The sequence below is a fragment of the Micropterus salmoides genome, unplaced genomic scaffold (assembly GCF_014851395.1).
Source record: "Micropterus salmoides isolate LMB-PRFRI ecotype aquatic unplaced genomic scaffold, ASM1485139v1 Ms_hic_scaffold_1867, whole genome shotgun sequence".
Taxonomy (NCBI): domain Eukaryota; kingdom Metazoa; phylum Chordata; class Actinopteri; order Centrarchiformes; family Centrarchidae; genus Micropterus; species Micropterus salmoides.
The window spans coordinates 840-25,000 of NW_024041003.1; the positions used below are offsets into that span (position 1 = coordinate 840).

Below are 24,161 nucleotides of genomic sequence, written 5' to 3' on the forward strand. Positions count from 1 at the left end.
TGCCTCCTCCCCCATGAGGATGCCACAACAGAAACCACTTGTGTTCCATCTCTGATCCAACAGGATTAATTACACACACAATGGAAGCTGATGCCTCTGGTTTCTACGCTCCGCGGGCTCCCTTGTGTAAAAGATGGTGTAGTTAATCTTCACTGGGAACAATGAAGATTTTCTTCTGGTGCATTTGGTTGAGTCGTAGATATAGAGGAGAGCTTGACTATGCTGCCATCTTGTGATTGCATCTGGACAAGTACAGGATGTAAACGTGAGGACTGGAAGAATATCCTGGACTGCTTCCTCAATGCAAAACGAATCAGTAATTTAAAAATGTATGTCAAAAGTAAATAAAGGGCTATAGGAGATCTGAAATCTAAAGATCATAAGATCCCCAGATGTGAAACAAAATGTTCAAAGTCATGAAATTCAACTGTAGAGATCCAATCAGATACTGGCCAGACACTCAGCCGAGAGCCTGTGTGATCAAGAGAAAATATCCTGACAGCTGCTCAGATGGAAGAACCAGCAGTGGTCTGAAAATAGCTGCATGATGAAACTATGAAAATCTAAAAAAAACAAAAACAAATACCTCCTGCTGAACTAACGAAGGCTATGTGAGAAATCAAATAAATTCAATCACTTTTGTCTGGAAATTTAGCCATTAAATCTTTATTAGGTCTGCAAAGACTTACCAAAAATAGGTTAATAACAAAAAAATGTCATGTTTCATTCTTAAACCATACAAAACCATATTGCATCACTCGTCAATGCTGTTAATTACTCCAACATCTCTTAACATCCATATATGTAATTCGTTTACAACACAACAAAAAGTAGAGAGGAAATTTTATGGACCAAACAATACATTTAACCACACTGTTGCCCTTACATCACTCTGAATGTGTATACACACTTGTAAATGTAATTTCTGAAGTTAATACAAAATTTTGGCACAATAGATATTCTGTCATTAAGAAAACTGTAAGCAAATGTCCTTGCGGATTTTAATGCAGTTGTGTTTAGTTGAGTATATTGTAATCCACTGAAAAGCGAAGAGCAGTGCCGGAAAGAAGTACTGGGAGCTTGGATTGATGCGTGCAAATGATGAGAAAAGGGTGGAGGGTCAGTGGAAGAGAAGGGACGAGGCATTGGTGCAGTTTATTTTAGGGTACAACCACTTTGTAAGGGCTCCCGGGGATGTTGTCGTCGCCCCACTTGACGATGACGGTGTAGCTGCCCTTGTCCTTGACGGTGTAGGTGACATTGTAGAGCTTGTTGCCCATGTGCTTAACATACACCTCCTCACAGGGAGTGTGGGGTCCATGGACCCCCACCATCAGCATATTGGTACCTGGGCAGAGCAATGAGAAGGGGATTTAATGATCTGGGTGTGCAAAAGTTGCACAGGTGTGTGTGTGTGTGTGTGTGTGGTTGTGTTGGCTTAAAGCTGCACTAATCAAAATGTTTATACAATCATTGAATGTAATGATCATCTTTAAAGTAACAGGGGTTGCTCATGACAAACCCATATTATTATTTAATAACTGAATTATGATCCGATTCTGCCCTTCAGCAGGCAGCTGTTCAGTCTATAAAAAAGGTCTGATAAAATGTGTGTTACCTGGCCAGCACCAAACGTCAGACAGACAACGTTAGCAACTAGTTCTTTAATATAATGGAGCATTTAGCCAGTAAAGAGGCAGATACCTACTTTTACAGGAGTTGGTGTTGAACAAAGGAAACTAAAATGAGAGTGAATACTGGACACATCAGAAGCACGACTGCAAATGCAAATTTTGGCCAGTGACTGCTGGATGTTTTAATTGGCAATTGTTTGCTTACATTTACCATAACAAGTGTTTAAGGTGATAAGGTTTGAGTGTTTACAGCTTGTTCCTCTGCCCAGAGGGCCAATCAAAACTATTAATATTAATTTAGCCTTAAGTATCAGTAGAAACTACTATATGTGCGTTTGTTTTGACTTTTACTGTATGAATATGGTTTGTACGTGTCTTTTGTCTTGATGTTGGTTTATCATCTCACCTGCTTTGCTGCAGTCAACTGTAAAATTGTTTTTCTGTCCGACCAAAGCTTTGGACAGCCCTGCTCCACGACAAACCACCTTGCTGGCATCAGATGTCAGAGAGGCTGAGGTGGTGGAAGAGGAGGAGCTGTAGGCACCACCCACTTTGGAGGTCTTGGTAACTGTTTCGACCAAGACAGAGGAGGTCTCGTGGAGGCTGTGTCCCCCTGACAGCCGTGTGCCTGTAGGAGAGGGTGAGGGAGAGAGAGAGAGAATGGTTATCTAATGTCATCATAGCTCATTCCAGACATTATATAATACACTCAGTACTGACAAAGATATGAAGAAAGCAAACACGCTGCTGCTCTTGGGGAGAAAAGCACTAGGAAGTTGACTAGTGCCTGAGCTCAAATAGGAAAATATTTCATACCACTTTTAAATAAAGTGAACGTCCAGAACTCACATGAGTTATTTTTATCCTTCAAAGTATTTTTATGTTACAGTAATAAAAAATAGGCATTTGTATGCACCAAGTGCCAGAAAAAGACTATTATATAAGATGTACTTGAAGGAAGAAGGAAGATGACATAACATTTTCCTGACTTCTACACTTTTTTCTGCGGAACATTTGTTTTATAATCGAGACACTTGTCATCATCAGATCAGATGGGAGAATGACTGTGAAGCAGACCTGTGATTTTAGCTTTGAACGGGCTTCCCACTATGTGCTGTGGCCCTCCGTATTTAATGGTGATGAGATAGTTTCCAGGTGCCATGGGTGTGTAGGTGATCTTGTAACCCTCAGGGCACTCCCGACAGTCCATCTTGACCTTGGATGGCCCGTCGATGTTGACTGATAGAGTGGCAGAGCCTGCGTTACAGGTGTTGACCACAAACTCTGAGGGTACACCTGGAAGAAAGAAGGCAATGCAGAACAAGATGAAAAGACTGCTCATTTTCTGCAACTGATATTAAATAAAAAAACATGCACAAGGAAACCATGCTAAATTATCACACATATTTGTAGTGGCGCTGGTGATATCTACCTGTGGTTCCCCCCTGCAGTCCAGGGCCGTGTGCTGTCACCAAGCCAGGGTCTCCAACCAGCCCCGGGTCTCCCACTCGCACTTTAAAGGGGCTTCCAGGAATGTGGCATCCGTTGAACTTGACATCTATGGAGTGCACTCCGTTCTCCCGTGGAATGAAGCGGATTGCATTCTTGTCTGAACAACACACGAAGTTACTGATCCGTTATCCATAAATTATGCGTACAAATTTTAAAAAAAGTTGAACTGTCTGTCTTCTGAAGTCTACTTTGTACTAAAAAGTGATGTTGGTGCATACCGCTGTCAAGGTCAGTGACATAGCATTCCTCAGAAGAGCCAGAAGGGGTGTGGACTTTGGCGTCAACCACACCTCGAGCCCCGTTGCGCTCCACCATGAAGGATGCCTCTTGGTTTACCTTAAAGTCCTTCTCCTACAAAAGACAATGAAGAATATGATTAGAATATATGTGTGTATATACGTGTGTATATACGTGTGTGTGTGTGTGTATGCCCACACCTCGAGGGACTCGAAGTGTGACTCATCAGGCCTGACAAGAATAGATTGAGCGGTTGGGTGTGAGAGGCAGAATAGGTCAGAGTTTACAGCGAGGCGTTTAATATTTTTGCCCTACAGGCGGACGAGCTGTCCTACCAGACATAAGAGGTAGTGTGACATTTTAAACGCTGGTCTGACATGGCACTTCACTGGGTTCTTGAGGTAGAAAAGCACTCTGAAGTGGCTTTTCAGTTAACTAAAAATATATGTTTGCATTGTTGGCAGTTGTAGTGGAAACTATGAAAGCAAACAAAACAAGCATCTGTGAAGTGAGGAGACCAATATTGTGAGCTGTTACAGGTTTCTTTAAAAGAGTCTTTATCTTATTCTCACTCTTTTCTTGATTTCTTCCTCTCAAACAGAAACATAACCACATAGACTAGCTCACTGCCCACACATAGCACAGCTTGTGTTGCCCCGAATTAGCAAGGGACAGTTAATCCAGCCCTTCATCACTAGCCAGCATCACAGTATTATAGACGCGGATAATGCTCCAACACTGGCATTCAATTACACTTCAAGGGCAAAGTGCTATTAGACAGAAATATCAACAACCACTCGAACATTATGTTACATGCAATCTATTCAACTATATTTGAGACTGCATGTGCCTGTATTTTGTGCAACAAACTAATGTTGATGACATCAACTCTATGTTTGTTTGAGTGTGTGTGCATGTGTGTATGTGTATGTGTTTGTGTGATCTTACCTGAAGGCTTGTGACAGTGAGCCTACGGGCCTCGTCTGACAGTGTAGCAATTGGAACGATGAATGGGCTGTCAGGGATGTTCTCATTGTTGAACTTGATTGACACCTCATAGTCACCTGGGGAAGCAGACAGGTTATTTACTTTCAACATCAAATGATCTGGAGGAAGTAAGGAGGAATTACTGAGAAGTTTAGGAGTTTAGAGACAAAAACACTGATAAAACATTCAAATGAGGAAAATTCTACACATGTGGGCGACAGAAGTTCTACCTGGTTCTTTGACTATGTAGGAGACGCCGCAGGAGCCGTCCTTCCTGTCTTCAAAGGAGATTTCAGCCTTGCTGGGGCCCTCTACAGCAATGGACAGACCACCAGCACCTGCCTCTCTGGTCCAGATACTAAATTCAGCTAGAGAGGGTGAAACAAATGAAGGTTAAATTAAATGAATGTTCATCTTAAATATCACCATTTCATGAAACATTTAAAATAATGTCTTGAATAGTATTTGGAGAAAACATTATTGATAGCATGTCCACGTCCACAGAGTGAACTCACTAGGTGCTCCTGCCACTCCTCTTTCCAGGCCAGGTCCTCCTGCGCGGACCTTGTGTGCTCCTCCCTCCCCCATGGGCCCCACAGTAAACTGGAAGGGGCTACCAGGGACGTGTTGGCCTCTGTACTTGACGTTCACAGTGTGGGGTCCAATTTCCTGGGGGGGATGAAGCGCACACTGTAGGTGCTGCTCCCACCATCCATTATGTCAGCATCCACTGTTTTCCCACTGGGGCTGGTCACCTGAGCCGTCATGGCCTGAGAGCCACTCTCAGCTGGTCAAGGCAGATCAGCAGAAAGGATGTGTTTAGATACACACTAGAACATATATCATTTAATGGACAGTTTAAGCCAACACACACAAGTTTTTTCGTTTGAAAAATTGGGGTTTTAATTTGGACCCTCACCCTCAGGTCTGGCAGTGATGCCAGCGAAGCTGCTCAGGCTCTCTCTGCCCAGAAAATCTCCAAAAACATCTCTGAAGGGGCTTCCTCCTCCACCCACCTGGGTGCTCTCCTCCACTCGCACCTCCCTCTTGGTCTCTCCGCCACGGGTTTTGCTGATCTCTGTGCGCTCAGTGCGAGTATAGGTGTGGCTGCTGCGGGTGAATGTTCTGGTCAGCCTCTCCTGAGCTGAAACCATCTGGAACCAGTTTCCTAAAAGGAAGAGAAAGCAGAGAGAATACGAATGTGAGTGTACAGCAGGGTCATTTATTTTAAGATGGTTGACCGCTACCCTCTAACCGCTTGTGACTGGCTTCTCTACTCACCTGGGATCTTGAGGTTAAGGCCACATGTGCTGCCCACTGAGGCAATAGAAGACGCCTGTCTCTTTCTAGTAATACTTTCCTTGATCCTTCCTTCTCCAGTCACCTTCACTGTGAAAGGACTACCTGGTGGGCACAAACACTTACACAGTAAATAAAATTCATACAGACTTATTTTATTTTAAGATGTCAAATGATTTTGTATTTGTACATTTTCTGAGTAAAACATTCTAACCTGGGATGTGTTTTTCAGCAAACTTGATGTTAACAGTGTAATTTCCAGGTTCTGTTGGACAGTAGGTCACTCTGCACGTTCCGTCCTCCACATCTTCACAGTTGATATCCACTTTGCTCGGACCCTCGACTGACAACGCTAGACCCCCATAACCTAAAGGAAGAAGAGAAGTAGAGTAGATTTGAAAAGGCATTTGCTGCCTTATGGCTGTTCTTACCATAAAGGTGAAACATACCGTCTCTAAAGCTTACCTGCGTTCCTGGTATCTACAAAGAATTCAGCCATTTCGAAAGTGTGTGCCTCCACCAGGCCTTTACCGAAAGCCTTCACTCTGCTGGCCTCACCAATCTCTGACTGGCCAACCATGATTTTGAAAGGGCTGTTGGCCACGTGCATGCCATTCTTCCTCACACTCACTTCGTGCTCGCCCACCTCCTTGGGGGTGAAAGAGATACCTGTGACCATAAAGAGGGTAAAGAGGGGGGAAAAATCAAGAGAAAGAACCAGAAATAAAGGAAATTTAAATGCATTAGATGAATCCAACAATATCTTATCTATGTTCTGCTTCCTGTTATTTTGTCTATATGGCAAGTGAATATCTCACCAAGGTGTCTGTTGGGCAGTCTCTTGAGCAGGCAGGGCTCCTCATTGCCTGATGGTGCTCTGATACTGGCAGTCAGTGAGCTTAGATCAGTCTCTGCGATCTTCAGGGACACATCAGCCGCTGTGCCGACATTCAGCTGGGATGTCCTGGTTATGGAGTCATCCCCTTGACATAAAAAGTCGAGTAAGATGTTTGTCAACCCCTAAAAGCTGATTTATAATATACACATCCACTATAAATATACATAAACAGTATAAAAATGATTTATTTCCTCACCAGTTATCTTAGCAGTAAAGGGACTGCCAGGAATGTGCTTGTTGTCAAACTTGACAATGATGTTGTAGTCTCCAGGAGCAGTGGGCAGGTAGGACACAGTGCAGGTACCGTCTTTGTTGTCCTTACAGGTGATCTCGGCCTTAGAGGGACCTTCCACTGCGAGTGACAGACCGCCTGGGAGGGGGAAGAACATCCAGGTTTTTTACTTTTCTGTTAGGATTACCTGTATTACCACACATCTACTGTGCAATAGCAAAAAAGAAAAGGCATGGTACCTTCTCCTGCATTCTTGGTGACCACAGTGAAAGTGGCAGCCTTGTTGACCATGCCATAACTGAGACCTGAACCATAAGCAGTCACCACTCCAGTGTTCACAGCATCCACAAAGAACTGCAGAGGGCTTCCTATATGGAATATAATTATATAATATAATCATTGGCAAACAGTAACAAGATTCTGAACTCCGTATAGTATTGTTTCAGAATGAGATAATAATAATAAGATAGCAAAATATCCATCAATAAACGATTTTTTATCATTATTTCCATAGAAGACAACCACTTTACATCTTTCCAACATGGAGTGTTTCTGACCTGGAATGTGATTGCCTTCATATTTGATGTCCATCTCATGCAGGCCTCTCTCTGTGGGCTGGTATTTGATTGTGATGGTGCCGTCCTTATTGTCAGTGATATGTGGGCAGGCAGTCTTGCCTGAAGGCATCCGCACCTCACCTGGAAATTACAGCAGTTTGGTTAAACATCAGTGACCTAAAAATAGATGTTTTGTTTTGTGTGTGTGTGTGTGTGTGTGTGTGTGTGCGCGCACAGGGTTTTGTTTCTGTTTGAGTGGTGTTTGTCACACCTGTGATTTCTCCTTGTTGTGGTGTGAAAGGGACATGGAAGTTAACTGGACGGAAGAGAGGATCCACAGTGTCGCGGGGAACAACTGGCTCATTTGTGGCCTGTCAATGCAGAGAGAAGAGAAATAGTTGGTTTTAATACAAGTAAACATCAGAACAAGAGTGCACCTAGCACACCGCTGTAGCAGCTGTTTAAACACTGCTATACTCACCTGCACATGGAAGGGGCTCTTAGGGATGTTCTGTCCTCCAAAGCGGATGGTAATAACATATTTCCCAGGTTCAGGGGCTGTGTAGTAAATGTCAAAGGTCCCATCATGATTCTCCACCACATCCATGTCCAGCTCCATCCCTTGTGGAGTCTGCACCTTGCAGGTCACCTTGCCTTTCCCAGCAGCCTTGGCATCCACTGTGATGACTGTATCCTCAGAGGTCTGTAGCTTCTGAAGACTTGCTGTAAAGGACAGAGAGAGACATAGGATAAAGGCTCACAAGTGCTGCAAATAAATCCATGGATTTTAAGATTTTCAAGCAATGTAGCATACAAGTGAAAAAACAAAGCCTCGGTTACTTACACACGCCATGTCCTCCAATAGAAACTAGAAAGGAAAATGCATGTTTTGAATATAAATATACAAATGCTACAGCTATAATACACTATTTTTATACATGAGAGCAATTATGATTGATGATTTCTTACCTGTGAGGCGACATTTGCTGGCATCTCCTGTGGGCAGGGACTGGATGCGGTATGGGGAATAAGGAATCTCATCTCCTCCATATTTAATGGTGATAGTGTAGGGGCCTGTAGAGTCAGGTACATAGGAAACAGTGTATGTGCCGTCCCTGTTGTCCTGGATGCTTGCATTCTTGGGCTTGCCTTCTGGGTCCTGTGAATAGACAATATTGAGTTATTTTAGTTGGTGCCTTATGGTTCAGAAATTAATGTATAAAAGGAAGCTGAACCCACCAGAATCTGCACGGTGAGCAGTCCCTCTCCAGCATCACGAGCATCAATGGTGAACTCAACAGGCAGGCTTGCTGACACACCTTTTGTGTCTAGACCAGGGCCACTGGCGCGCACCTTACTGGCGTCATGCCCAGGCTGAGACATTACCTTGAATGGACTGTGGAAGAAGGAGAGAATATAAAGTGTAATTATTAAAAGAACTTTAATTAAGACATATTTGCACATACAGCCTGGCTTGGTGGTTTTTTGAAATTCAAACTGTACCTGTGTGGAACTTCCTGATCTGCATATTTGACAGCTACAGTGTACGGACCATCCTGTGCTGGAGTGTAATGAACTGTGTGGGTGCCATCACCATTGTTCTTCACACCAACTGGCTCCACAGTACCTTGAAATAATCATGTACCACAAACTCGCTGTTATTTGTCCGCTCAGAGTAGGCAAGTTTTATGAATTTTCATAGTTAAAGAGCATGTCCTCACCTGTTGGGCCATACAGTTTGACATCCAGTGGGGCCTGTCCAGCCTGGGTACAGTCTGCTGTGAAAGTCTGAGGAACATGGGCTCTCACTCCGGCACCCAGACCTGGACCTGAGCACTTCACTTTGCTGGGATCCACAGGGTCCCTGACTGGTACGCGGAATGGACTGCCAGGGATCGGTTGACCTCCGTAGTTAATGTTGACATCGTAGCCTCCAGGAGTGAAGGGGATGTACTCCACACTGCAGCTGCCATCTTTATTGTCCTTACAGGATATTTTTGACTCTGAGGCTCCCTCAATGGTCAGGCCCAGGCCTCCTGTACCAGCACCCCTGAGAAAGAAGCCAACTAATTAATTAATTGCACATGTGAACTTCCCAAAAATGTATCCTTTGAATGTGATCCAACAGTACCTGGTCTCCACAGTGAAGCAGTTGGGCTTGTTGGTAATTCCACCCTCCAGACCTGGTCCATAGGCGCGGACCCGGGACGGATCACATCCCTCCACCACAGACACTCTGAAGGGACTCTTGGGCACAGGCGCATCGTCATACAGCACCTCAATCAGATGCATTCCTGCACCCAAACAGACTCCATCAGCTAAGTGTCTGATACCTGATGTCTGTCATACCTCTCTGCCTGAGGGTTCTCAAAGCTAGCAAACATTTTCTGTTATTGCCACTTGCTTTTAATTATGGGCCAGACAAATTCCCTTTTAGGGAGATAAACATCTGTTTATTTATAAAAGACGCCATCTAGATGCAGACGCTCTGGTGAACATACAAGGCATTACATCTGTTCCCTAGTCATTATTCTGTTACATTTTTCTGACAGAGCCCTCTCAGTAGGCCTATATGCCAGATTCCCAGTTGCACTGCTATGATATTAGAGCATGTCTGGTGGTGGAGAAGTGCTCTGTGATCTCTTTGCTTTGTGTTATAGGTCTCTATTAATATCCCGTCATTCCCCTGTTGTATAGCTGTGTGCAGGCAGCCTTCAGCACACATACCTGCCTGGGTAAGAGCTTCTGTTCCAGAGCACACTATTTATAAAACAGAGCCTGTCTGCCTCTCTGCCTCCCAGCTCTCTGTCCTTCACATCATTGCTCCACTGCATCATTCTGTATTTATACCCCTATCTTTGTCGTCCTCTCTTTTCCCACTCTCCTGCTTTATTCCCAAATGGCTCCCAACACGCGCACCTGTTAGTGATTTCTCCATCTGTTTGTATGCACTCTTTCAGACGAGTCTGTCTATGTAAAATCCTGCATCTATCTGTAACAGATTGGGTTTGTTAATGTTATACCTTTGACAAAGATTTCCTTCCATCATTGTTGTTTGATTATTTAACTGTGTGAATTAACACTGTTAAATGAAATAATGTAATTTTTTTCTCCTACCATCCTCGAAAGCGGTGTACTCCACTCTGTAGGTGCCGTCTCCCTTGTCAGTGATGTAGGTGTCTGTGTTGGTGCCAGAAGGGTTGATAATGTGAACCTTCACATGACTTCCTCCAACCTTGTTGAGGGCGCGGGCATCAACGATGAAGTGGGTTGTGACTTCTCTGAGGACCCCTAGAAACAAGTAGATTTTTTTTGCCAAAGTGAAACAAGACCAAATACTTTATGTTTCTAAACTAGTTAAAATAGTACATACTAGGGCTGCAACTAACAATTCAATGTTTTCATGATCAGTTAATCTGTCAATTATTCTTTCTTTAATCAATTGGTTGTTTAGTCTATAAGACAGCAGAAAATACTGGCTAATGCCCATTGCAATCTCCCAGAGCCCAAGGTGACATCTCTTAATAGCTTTTGTTTTCCAAGCCACAGTACAAAACCCAAATATATTGAAACAATGATATAAAACAGAGTAGACACTGGAACCAGAAAATGTTGGTCATTTTGCCTGATTAATGATTTAATTGCTTTTCTGGGAGTTAACAAATAAATTAACTGACAAATTCTTTCAGCACTAGTAGATTCCCTAGGTTTATTAGAAACCAACATGGCTACATTAAGTTGTTACCTCTGGGCTCCACTCCTGGCCCATAAACATGCACCCCGCTGGTGTCCACAGCAGGCTCGACCTGCAGGACCTTGGGAAACTGGGGAATCATATGGCCACCATACTTGATTGTGATGGTGTGTGTGCCATGGAAGGGTGGGATGTATGTAACAGAAAAGGTCCCCTCTGCAGTTTTCTGGATGTGCACTTCGGCCTTAGCCCCAGTCTCAGATACAATCTCAATGGTAAGCTCAGCGTCGCCTGCTCGTGTGCAGTCCACAGTGAAGGTTGCTGGTTCACCTGCTTTGGCCCTCTCCAGACCCGGCCCACTAGCGGTGACCTTGCTGGGGTCGAGCGCTGAGCGCACAGCAGCCTTGAAGGGAGAGCCAGGGATGTGCTTCTCGGCAAACAAGATGTTGATGGCATACTCCCCAGACTCAGTGGGCAGGTAGTACACTGAGCATGTGCCATCACCGTTGTCCTGGCATTCAATCTTTGCCTCACAGGGACCCTCCACAGTCAAGCCCAGCCCACCTACACCAGCTCCTTTTGTGTCAATAGTGAATGGAGCTGGTTTACCCACAATGCCTCCTTGCAGGCCTGGGCCAAAGGCTCGTACCTGTGATGCAACAGTCAGGTCAGTTTTTTTTGTAATTAAAAACATAAAAAATGTCAGTGTTATGTTCCATTAGCCTATATGGACAAAGTGAAGAACTGCATGCAGCTTTTTTTGAACTTTTACCTTTGAAGGATCAGCAGGCATCACTGCTTCTACCCCAAAGGGGCTTCCCATTACTGGGTTGCCATCATAGCTGACATCAATCTTGTACAGCCCCTCCTCTGGGGGAATATACTTCACACTGTGAATGCCTTTGGCTTTGTCTGATTCCAGCTTGCATGGTATGGTCGACCAGAGGGCGAGGTCATCTTCACACCTACATTACCTTGCCCACCAGCACCCTTTGTGATAACTGTGAACTCCTGATCCTTTCCGACCTCCACTTCTGCAAGAAAAATTAACATTAAGCACTTGAACCCTTGCAATTACCAGTTTTTACAAGTTAAATGCAAGTGTATAGTTTTTAGTGTTTGCAACTTACTGTTGTCTAATCCGTCCACTTTCACCTTTCCAATATCCAGAGGTGGTGCCACTGTGATGTGGAAGGGGCTCTTGGGAATGGGATCTCCTCCATGTGTTACTGAAATTGCCATGTTACCCTGAAAAGACACAAGAAGAAGAATGCATACTGATTGAAGAATGCATACTGATTGATTTGATTATTGAGAATAATTTCTGTATCATGTTCTAATGTAAATGGTCTTCAAACAGAGGCCTACTGTACCTGTTGAAGAGCCGTGTATTTGACAGTGTAGGAGTAATCGTGGTTATCGATGATCTCAAAGTCACGAACCGCCTCTCCTGGGCTTGACGCTGTGAAATGCACCTCAGGCTTGGCCTTGCCAGCTCCCTTTGTGTAGATGGTGAAGTGGGTTGGAGTGCCCACCTCCACTCCTGAAACACACGTGTTTTGTAAGTGCTACCAACCTAGTCAAATCAAATAATTTCTGTGACATCATAGTATTGCAGTGGGTGTTTGTTGCAAATGCAGTGTGCTTAGTGTTTATATTAACTGGGGTTCTTAGTGTCAGTGGATCTCACCTGTCTTGTTAAGTCCGGGTCCCTCTGCTCTCACCTTGCCAGCATCATGGGAAGGATCCACTTTGACTTTAAATGGACTGATGGGTATTTCCTGTAAAAGCCATTAAACAATCACATGAAATTACTCGAGAAGTTCCAAAAAATATTTAACAAAACTCACCAGTCCCGCTTGCGCTGGAAATGTTATTCTTACCTGGTCAGCAAACAGCACCATGATGGTATATCGGCCTGCACCGGGGGGAGTGTACTTAACAGTGAAGGTGTCATTGTCATTCTTGATGATGTCAAAGTCGATGTCTGCCTCGGCAGGGCCAACCACTCCTGGGGCACACTTGATTCCGATGCTGATGTCCCCTAATGGTGCATAGCAATGAGCACAGTTCACAAAGATCATTCAGAAGTAGATGATCTGAATAAATAGAAGCAGTTGCTACGCTGCCTAGAGCTTCGTTTCAAGTACATTTCGTACATTTCAAATAACTTACCTCAGCTTTGTCAGCTAAACTGCACAGAACTACTTATTCTGTCCATACTATGGTTTATATTTTTCAACACTCGCATGACTTATGACATCATTAAGAGTCACTTAACTCAGAAGTGTTTATTTAACCATCCACACCATCTCCTTATACATGCTCACCTTGACCAGCCTCACTGCAGTCCACAGTGAAGTATGTGGGCTCATTAGCCTTGAGCCCCGTCTTCTCCACTCCAGGCCCATAGACCTTGACTCTGTCTGGATGACAACCCTCTCCAACCAGTACCTAATGAATTCACAGTGTACTTGAAGAATAAGCAATTGGTTCAAGTCCAAATACTCTAGTCCTCCTTCTTTGTCTATATTTGGTGGAGTATCATTATATTAAATTGACTGAATTTTAAGTGCAGCATAGTTGTTTGTGTGACTACATTGTCATGTCATGTCTTACCCTGAAGGGGCTGTTGGGAATGTTGACCTCCCCCCAGGTGATGATGATGGTGTGTTTAATAGGCTTCACAGGAGTGTACACACACAGAAATGTGCCATCTCCCTTGTCAGTGATCTTGATGTTGATGGTGCAGCCTTCAGCATCCTTAATGGATTCAAAAACATGTCAGCTCTGGTCTGTACACATGCAATATAAATGATGTGTTCCCATAAATAGACAATGAAGGATTCCCAAACTTGTGCTCTCTATACCTGTGCGTAGATCTTGAGGTGACCCTTCCCAGCCATGCGGGCATCAATGGTGAATTCAGTTGGTTTGTTCACAATGACACCAGTTGGCTTCAGGCCTGGACCATAGGCTTTCACCTGCAACATGTTATTGTTTTAATGTATTTTGTTGAGAATAGGATCAAAACTGGTCAACATGGTAACCTGCTTTGTACTTATACATATGGTATTTATATCAGTGAGTGGGAATTACCTTCTCAGGGAAGATGTCTTGGGCTGCAGGAAGGATGTGGGCCATGAAGGGGCTGTCCTTGATGTCCTCATCGTCACAAACAACATGGACAGCATAGTCACCGGGCTCAGTGGGCCAATAGCGCACATCACAGGAGCCATCACCCTTATCATCACACTCAATTTTAGCCTGTGACGGGCCTTCGATGGAAAAGCCTGTACATGAAGAATTAAAATATTCAGATTTCACATTAAGAATAATTTTTTTTAAATCCACTTTTCTTCTGAAGAACTCATATTACTTACACACGACTCACCTAGAGTTCCAACTTCAGTGCCGATGGCCTCTACCACAAAGTCAGCAGATTTTCCGACCATGCCAGTCTTCAGACCAGGACCCCAGGCCCTTACCTTCTGATAACCTGCTTCCTCACCCACCTCCACTTCGAAGGGGCTGCAGCATACAAGAATACACAACATTACCTATTCTAAAAGTGAATGTGCATTGTTAATGAATAGCCAAAGGCAGCAATAGGACCTTACCTGCGTGGGATGGGCTGGCCTCCCCAGGTGATGCTGACTGTATATTTACCAGGCTTAAGAGGGTAATATTCACATTCATACACACCGTTCCCTGCATCTCGCACTTTCACTTGCTCCTCTGCCCCAGCTGAGGATGAATAATATAGTCAATATGGATTCATCGAAGAGACATTTTAGCCATTTTGTTTAGTGCTTTATGGCATGTGAATGCTACCCTTCAGACAAAAACCCAAACAAAGAAAATAATTCTAAAAATGTATGAGGACTGAGAAGTGTTGCAGAGAAGAGAGAGCAGTCTGACTCACTTGGTCCTTTGACTGAGACGCTCAGTGCTCCGCTGCCAGCTCCCTTGGTGAAAACTTTGAAGTCTGCAACCTCCTTTACTCTCACGCCTTTAGGCTGAAGGCCTCTGCCTGTAGCTCTGCAAGCGTTTGGGTTCATGGCTGAAAGGAATAACAACATGTGTGAAAAGGTGAAATATTTAGCAAAGAAATTAGAGTAGCCAGCCGTTGACAGCAAGGTTAGTAGCAAAGACGTTACAATGCCCAATTCAAGTGGGATTCCTTAAAGTTTGATTGACATAACCTGTAAATGATAATGATGCTTTTTGCAGCACACATGAAACAAAGTGCAGAATGTCAAATAGGATAATGACACATTTGAGAGCATAGAGGGAGAATCTGACAACATTTCAGTCAGGCACTCCAAAATGTTGACTGCAGGCTTAAACTGAATGCTGGCTGATGCAAATTTAGATGTGATAAAAACAAACATGTCAACAGCACAAGCAAAGATATTTAACAAAGAAGAACAAAGTAGACAGAAATGCAAAGTAGGACAATCTGTAAACTATTTGTACAATATTGCATCTCATCTCTCTCTGAACTAGGGGTGACCCCGAATAGTCGAAGATTCAATGCCTCGATAGAAGGAAACTGAATGGACTGCCACTGTCAAAGTCGAATCTTCGCAGAGGCGTTATGAAATGAGGATCATACCATTTTGGCTGCATGGGGGAGCTCAATGTCTGATCTTACATGGAACCACAGGTTTTATCCTAATAAGTTTATATACAGCCAATAGAGGGTATGCGTTGATGTCACGTCCCCTTCCGGAACACGCTGAACTGAGTGGCAAAACATCTGTTTCCATGGCTGCGTTTAGCAAACTGGGAGTAAAACAAGTGATTATTTGCTCATTAAAGGCAGTCGGACTCGACAGTGGTCCTAACTGCTTACCAAAGAACCAGTGGTCCAGCTCTTTCCCATTTTAGATGTGTTTTTGTGTTGTAGCTGATTCAAGCTAACACTGCTGCTTGTCTTTCTGCCACTCAGTGAGCGTAACTGTGTTCTGTGACATCATGCGCATACCCTCTATTGTGATATATATGTCACCATAAAATGCTGTAAATAAAAATGTAAAAAGAATGAAGCTTTTAATAAATCTTTTACGTGTGTGAATAAATCCAAAACTGTAACCCTAACCCTTAAGGAAGGGGGGGTCAGTGTGCATGTGTGGGCGTAGTGAGTATGTATATGGTAGAAGAGAAAGAGAGACAGAGCACCAGCTACGCCGGTGTTGTGCCAAGTTGTGCGTGTTCCTCTTGAGATGCACAACTTGGCACAAGACCGGTGAATGGCAGGCCGGCAGAGCAGAGAGAAAAGGGTCAACAATAAGCCTCAGTTACACTTACAGTGTAAGTTACAGCGAGTAATGAATAGAGACTGCAGATCTGCAGCTTCACAAGATTAAGATTAAGACTTGACAATTCTGATTTGACTATGTAAATTCTTTGTCGGGGACACACCTACACTGAACATAACAAAACCATCAAGCTGCTGGAGGCAAGAAGATTGAGCAGGCGACCAAGCACAACACTGAGCCATGGCACCCTAATCTTAGAGAAAGCACAGAGGGGCATCTGCAGAGTGCCACATAAGGAAAAGATTGGGGGGATCTGGCACAAGCTCCTCCCAGAAGACCATACTAACTTGGGCGGCCAGGTTTTGGGGGAGGTGCCCCCTTCCCTCCCTTCGCTCCAGGAGGGGTGCGCACTGACTGAGGGGCTATCTGCAGTGGAGCTCCCCTGGGAGGAGCAACAGGTGAAGCTAGAAATGACAGATAGGAAGGGTTATGGTCTATACTGGGTGGCTGTTCCCAGGGAAAATAAAGATGACAGTAGATTGTGATGGATAGATCACCCCTACAGCACGCCAAGAAATCAGATTTGTCTGACAGTAATTTACAACACAGACAGATGGCTCACCCTCTGCAATGTTGACAGTGAAAGGGCTCTTGGGGATCTCGCGGCCTGCAAACAGTACGTGGATGGTATGAGGCCCTTCTAGCATGGGGCGATAGGTGCAACGGAAAACACTGTCGCCCTTATTCTCCAGGATGAGCTCAACCGTGTCCTTTTTGCCCTGAGGATCAATGATGACCACACTGACATCGCCATTACCAGCACCTGAGTGGGACAGGAAAATAAAAGGTCACAGTAGACGCTGTAGTTTTAGTCTCTCTGAGAAAATTCCAGTGATTCTTTTGACTTTGTTATGAAAAACTTCAAGACTTTCATCACATCCCATTCCTGTTTTCTGCATGTATACATGTCAATGTAAGTAGATGAATTGTCCATACTAACCAGCTGTGTATATGTCAAAGTAGGTTGGCTTATTAGCCACATTGCCTGTAGGATCCAGGCCTGGTCCCCTAGCATGGACTTTGCTGGGGTCGCCCAAAGCTTTCGCTACATTCACGGTGTAGGGGCTCTTGTCAATGTCCTGACCAGCAAACAGCACTTTCACCTAAGAAGAAAAAAGCACATTTTGAATAGACACCTTTAAATAGAGTGGTTTTTCCATGTTGTACTGAGTGATGAACTTGATGTTCATACAAAAATGGCAGCATGTTCTTACTTTGTGAACACCCTCAACTTTAGGAACATAGGTGACAGTGTAGGTTCTGTTTTTGTCATTGTTGGGTTTAACCTTTGCCTGGGGAATAAGAAGACAAAGTCAAGAGGGTACAATTAAACTTTATATGCTACACTTTGCAAAACTTTGAAACTTAGCAGGATTATCTGAGCAGGCTGTATGCTAAGATCCCTTGTCTATAAGTTATAACTTGCCTCTTCTTTGTGTCCCTCAGGGTCCTCCACATAGACCAAGACCTCACCACTGCCAGCTTCCAGAGTTTCCACAGTGAACATAGCTGGCTGCAGCACCTTGTTGCCATGAGGCTCAATACCTGTAGTGCAAATACAGAGACACAAAGTGACACATTAAAACAGTTCCTTAGAGCAAGATGCTTGTACTAGTGCTAAAGTATTTACGTGGCGCTGCTGTCTAACTGCCTTTGGTATTCATGACTGAGAACTTGAACAATATTCATAATACATTCATACTGTTCATCTGAGCTGTTGTTGTGAACCATGCAGGTGTTCATGGCTGTTGGGCTACCTACCAGGTCCATATGCTTTGGCCTTGTTTGGGAAAAGATGTTTGGGCTTGAGAGGAGCTCCAGGCTTCAGCTTTGCCTTGGGGAACTGAGACAGGTAGGTCATCACTGAGTGCTCATCCACATCTGGGTCCACAATCTCCTCAGGGGCAATCACCTACAGCACAGAAAGCCAACCAGCACAACAGGGGTTAATCATGTGTGAGAATAACTAGTTGGCTTTTAATTGAAAGGTACAGTCAACACAAAAGCTAAAGTTACATTTTTTACGAACAACAATGAAACCATGAAAACACCATAGCCTCATTTTTGTTTAAATTAACAATATTGTCATTTGTAAGAAGGGTATGGTTGACTTTTTATACAATGTTCCCTTATTAAGCATAGTGCAATGGGATTTAACAAAGATTAGACTTTTTATCCCTCCTAGCACTTGTTTGCCTGTCAGTCACACAGTGGCACAAAGTCATGCTCCACGCTGGTTATATTTAACCCCAGGACAGCAGGGTTAAGGATTGTTGCCCTCAATAAGCCAGCCAGAGGGATTTATTCTGAGCCAGACCTCTCCCACATCTCCTTAACACCACCATACTGAAATCCAGCCCCCAGGCCTGCAGAGCCATGACATACACCCCGCGGCTATCTCACCAATGCTAAGCCTCATGGAGAATAGCTAACCCTGTGTCTCAGACACACAAGTAAACAACCTGCATAGTCCATATTACAATAGGGAGGTTCAGAATCTTACAAACGTGGCTGGAAATATTACTCTCTTGCTATGTTCACATTGTTATTCTGATGAGCTCAGGCATATTTACACCTCTGTTTTAGTGTCTAGCTCGGAAGGTGTTAAGAAATCTCACACCTCTACAAATTCACAAGTCTACTAAATAAAACTCCTACAAACTCACTTATACAATACATTCAATGAAAATATTAGAAGTGAGATGGGTAATAAATAGTTCATGATACACCCCAGCATGATCTCCCTGGAAAAACACTGGGTATCAGAGACAGTACTGCCTTTTTTCAGTTCAGTGTTGCCTCACATGTGGCAAGGCATGTTTGCATTTGCAAATGCGTCTTGGTACTTGGTGCTTTAAACTGCTTGGAGATGATTGGTGCTTGCTAAAGCAAAGTAAAATACACCTTGTGACTGACATTTATCATGCACCTTACCTGAGGCACACCCAACCAGTCGTCAGCCTGTTGCATGGCTTCTCTGGCATTCTGCACAGGCTGGTTTGGGTCCCACTCTGCCCAATCAGGACACAAACCTAACAGAATGCAAACACGGTGATTAGACAATTATGCACAGGTGAATGCAGAGAGAGTTACAGTGCAGTTGCTATAATAAGGCCACTTGGGCTGTCACTACTATCTGTCTAACACCTCCAACTACAAAATTGCATGACCTTACCCTCACTGGTCTGCTCCTGTGAATTCAATGAAGGTCTTTCGCGACTGTTCAAAAGAAACAACCTCGAGACACTCTGGCACTTTCACTGTGGCTAAAGCTAGCCTCTTCCATGCTACTAATACCCAAATTGGATTAGAGTTGGCTATTGAGTAGCTACTCACTGAAAAGGCCCATACAGGCACACCATAGGATACTATTATCCAATTAATATCGAGACAGGACCACAGTATTAATAGGGTTGAGTTTACATGCATGTGCAAGGAAGGAGTGTGAAGTGACAGTACAGCAGAACTTCTGTGTTTCTGTGCTTCAGAACAGAGCTAGTTTCGTCAGTTATCCTGCTGTTTGGTATTAGCTGATGAAACAACAGAACCTTGTATGGTCAGTGTTGCAGCTCAGTGTTTGAAAGATGCGTCTCCTCAGATCAATGGTTCATATAAACACAGTTAAACAAAGTCCTGTACTCCTCTTGCTACTCCTCCACCTTTCGCTCTGTGAAGCAAAGCTAGCAGAGCACTCTCTAATGTTCAGTGTTGGAAGCAAAAGCTTAAACTGGCAGTGACTCAAACTGTGGCCTTGTGGTCCTTGGATCTGTGGCTTAGGCACCTCCCTGTGACAGATCACTCTGCATTTTGATGCAGAGCCAAGCATCCCCCTGACAGAAGAGGAGGAATGGTGCCCAAATTTGGGGGTGTTGTGGTGCAGGAAGGCTATAAACACTACAGCCAGGCTTGGGCCTCAGGGTCCGAAACAGTGAGAGTGAAAGCTTCAGTCATTGTGGGACAGCTGGCAGGGACGTCCTCCGGCCATCAGCAACCCCTCTACAACCCACTGACACAACCTGGTCTCCAGAGACAGGTTACACTGGCTGATCTAAATCTGAATCTGAAATCTGGAGACAAATACTCCTGAGAAGGCGATACTGTTTCAGATACACTGACACATGCCTGACCCCAACCCCATAGCAACCAGGAAAACTGCTACATACAATACAACAAGCCTTTTCACAGGCACCATTCTGACTCAGCACTTGCTCAGCCAGGCCTATACACTCAGCTCACGCCACTTTATACTTCTTACCGGGGGCACAGTTGTCGACCAGAGCTCCCAGCGCTTTGCCATCCCGCCAGTCACGGTTGAAGTTGTTAATGGGCAGCTGGGGCACCTTGTTCTGTATCCAGCCCAACAGGCGCTGTTTGGGCGTCAGCTTCTTAGTCTCCTCATCATCCTCGTCATCCCACATGGGCATGGAGATAGAGTAGTGGAGGATGAGAGTCCAGATAAGACCCAGGATCAGCTTTAGATTCCCATCCACGATGGCTTTGCTATCTGTTGTTGGACAGTAGAGACAACAGCGTTTATGAAGACTTATAACTTCCAAAAGTTCATATAATGCACCATGTTCTACAGTATTTTGGTGGTACACTAGTTAAGTGCATCTTCCAGCTGTATTGTCATTGTTAATTGTGCAATCTATCAGTAAATCAGTTTACATTCCATGTATTTTTATCACTGAACAAGGTAGCCCAATGTTAAATCATAAGAAATTAAGATACATATGTGTATTATTTTAAAATAGTCATTCCTTGCTATTCTGCAGAATTGACCAGGCTATTCTGAGCAGAAATATAAACAATGATGATTGACTGCTGAGGAGACAGGAATCTAACGCTCCTCACTGCTTCCCCCAAGCCCCTTTCTCCCAGACAGCTGTCTGGCTGAGGACCCCTGACAATCTGTCATCCGGTCACAATGGTACTCTGAAGACAGTGACAGCTGAGGATATGTGGAAGTGGATCCCTCTCTGCATAAATACCACTTAGATTTCAATCACTTCCAAAACTTGTAGCACCAGCGTGTGATAAATCAAATAGGTGGAGATTAGATTCATTGACAGCAAGCACACAGCTCATTTTCTGAAGTTCTCTGAGGAAAACTTTGTCAAATAAGCCATTTTAAAGCCACTCTAATTTAGAAATGCAGCCATTTAAGCAAAAGAACCTCAGTGGAGCGCTTGACTTTAATGTTTCATCAACTAATCTTGTGTGATAATTCAGTAACTGAGAGACTTTGATGCCAGTGTGTTGTTTATCACGAGACTGTTTTATTGAAGCTGTTTATCTTTTCATAGATCAGTGCCTCCTATCAGAGGGTAATGTTTGATGTGTCACCGTTTGACTGGCAACGGCAGGTGACACGATGTGGCACAGTGTGGTTTTGATCCTTTAAGGGCAACTGTGTGGTCAAAGAGACATCCATAAAACCATCTCACGTCACACATGTGCAACTAAGCCTGTGGTGATTCTTTAAGGGTCTTCAGTTCACTGGAATGAGACTGTGACTTTATCTTAAGAGCGCTGCGTTGACCCACTAGAGAGAGGGTGCTAGCAAGTAAAATGCCAGGCCTTCTATTATCACGCCCTGTCTGACCTAGTGTGTGCCTGTACAGCTGGGACAACGGTGCCAGACACACACTAACATAGTAAGTTCTAGACACATTATCCTGGACACACACTCTGCAGACTCTGCAGGCAATATCTGTAATTGTGACCTTTGCCCTCCTATGATCACCAGGACCTTTGATATTTGAGCTTGCCATTGGGAGTTTCACCCACTATCATCACACACACACACACACACACACACACACACACTGTATGTCCAGGTGGACACACTGTGACCTTCACAGTCCACTGGCCAAAGCCTCAGCCGTGCCGGGAATTTCACTCAAGTGTGTGGCAGGATCATTAGCCACCAAAACAGAAAAATACTCTTATATACTCTTTCTCCTGTATGAACTGTGGGGTTCTCTAATGTGTATAATAAAGTCATAACTTTTCATTTTATAATATCTGCGTTTTTCATATTAGGCTACTACTTTCTCCTCAGTTATTACATTTTTCTAAACGTTGGCATTCTGTTCACTCTGGTGGAGTGAAGTACTCTTCTGGGGGAGTCTGTGGATGTGACACTATCCACAACAATTTATTGTAGCTTCAGCAATCTGTACCACAGTCTGATCCCCAAATCCCACCAGAGTTAATCCTCACCTCGCAGGAGTTGCTGATGGCTCTGGCTGTCAACGTAGAGCCCCAGTGAGTAGTTCTAACCCTTGACCTGACAGAGATATGAGTGGGCCTGCGTGTTTTTGTCTATAGAAGGGTGTGTGTGCAACACTGTTGTCCATATATAAAAAGTGTGTCTCATTAGTACAGGCTTAGTGAATTTACAGCCCACAGTTTACCACATCGATGCAGCTGGAGTAAACTTAAGCATACTATGTAGCCACTCTGCCTTGGCCCTGATGCAAGTTGATGACCTCAGTGGCACCTCTACAGTAAGTTTCCAATAAGCTGTTGACCCCAGCTCAGTGCAGTTTTCCAGAGGGCTGTGAAACCCATGTCTCACTGCTGGCTGACACATGGGCTGATAACAATATGAAAATATATGAAACGTTTTTGTTTCTGTGGTCATGGTTCAGCTTTAAAATATGAAAGTAGCCTACTTCTTCTTCACACACTGTCACTGTCATCTATAATAAAGGCATGTTTATGACATGTTCCTATCTAATAATGGCCTGGTAATGTTTTATGTTTGTACTTTACTACTGAGTTGTTTCCATTTAAGAAGCCATTAAATCCCAAGTCTGACTTACCTATAGAGACCAGTTTGATGTGCTCTCTGTCCAGGAACTCTAGTGCCACAGAAACATTTTCCAGTTTCATCTGACGGAAGTTGGGTCTGGTGTGGTACTTTCTGTACATCTTCTTCTGGCTCAAAACTTCCAGGAGTGAAATTAGCTTCAGCCCATCAGTAAACTCCCTCTGCAGGTCGGTGATGGTCTTGTTGACGCACTTGAGGTGCTCGTTGCACCACCTGGTGAAGGTGTTCTGCTGGATCTTCTTCCATGGCGCGTCCTCGGCCAGGTCCTTCTCCGTGGCTGGCATCTCGTCGTCCTCCTCTTCCCCAAAGTCAGTGGCCTGGTAATACTGTGGAGGCAGCTGGTCGTCGCCGTAGTTATTGCTCATCATGATGACTTTTTCCGTGTCCACTTTTATACCTCGGTGACACTCGCTCGGCAGCGCAGAAAACTTTAGCAGGTCGATGGCAAGCGCGCTCTCGCGGAGGAAAGTTCAAGCTTGGAAGAGTTTAAAAAGCGGCCTAGAGATTTTTCGGATGTACTTGCGAAGAAGCCACTTATGTCAGGACAGTGATGGATTAAATTATGCGATGTACAATGGGCAAGGCAGCTGGTCGTCCGTTTTTTTTTAAATTGGTACCCTCTTGACAAGTTGTCCCTTTCTAATATGGCCACGAGAAGAATGTCGCTTTTTGAAAAGTTCAGTTTCGTGGCAGGTGAGCTGGAGCAGCACTGTTTGAGTTGACTCTGTTTAACTTGACTGTTGAGAGAGGAAAGAGTTGAATATATAAAGAACCCAGGGCCACGTCACGCAGCCTCTGTAATCATAGTCTATTTGCTAATCCGTAAGGATAACGGGAGTCGGGGTCGGTTTACGGGGAGGATGGGGCAGTGATTGGTTAGACGCAGCAGTTGCGGCATGCTCCTTATTTTTAGGCGCTCCTATTTGGGCGGCTGGGGGCTGGGACGGTT

General features: G+C 44.2%; 1 protein-coding gene across 1 annotated transcript; it reads right to left on the reverse strand.

Moving 5' to 3' along the window:
• Positions 1-643: 643 nt before the first annotated feature.
• LOC119909726 (filamin-C-like) lies at positions 644-23,962 on the reverse strand. Its single transcript, XM_038727941.1, is given in 48 exon segments — positions 644-1,348; positions 2,041-2,262; positions 2,712-2,930; positions 3,067-3,243; positions 3,365-3,497; positions 4,332-4,447; positions 4,601-4,738; positions 4,886-5,045; positions 5,048-5,157; positions 5,290-5,538; positions 5,652-5,774; positions 5,884-6,036; positions 6,135-6,338; positions 6,488-6,652; positions 6,764-6,937; positions 7,039-7,167; positions 7,357-7,497; positions 7,628-7,727; positions 7,838-8,079; positions 8,201-8,224; positions 8,326-8,515; positions 8,596-8,752; positions 8,860-8,983; positions 9,078-9,406; positions 9,488-9,650; positions 10,474-10,647; positions 11,102-11,699; positions 11,823-11,992; positions 11,995-12,084; positions 12,181-12,298; positions 12,424-12,593; positions 12,741-12,831; positions 12,934-13,094; positions 13,381-13,504; positions 13,670-13,813; positions 13,921-14,034; positions 14,150-14,343; positions 14,445-14,581; positions 14,671-14,797; positions 14,976-15,113; positions 16,937-17,137; positions 17,315-17,477; positions 17,589-17,666; positions 17,801-17,919; positions 18,136-18,286; positions 19,309-19,406; positions 20,630-20,878; positions 23,205-23,962. Coding segments are annotated over 48 exon segments (8,115 nt in total). The 5' UTR covers positions 23,581-23,962; the 3' UTR covers positions 644-1,160.
• Between the last annotated feature and the right edge of the window lie 199 nt (positions 23,963-24,161).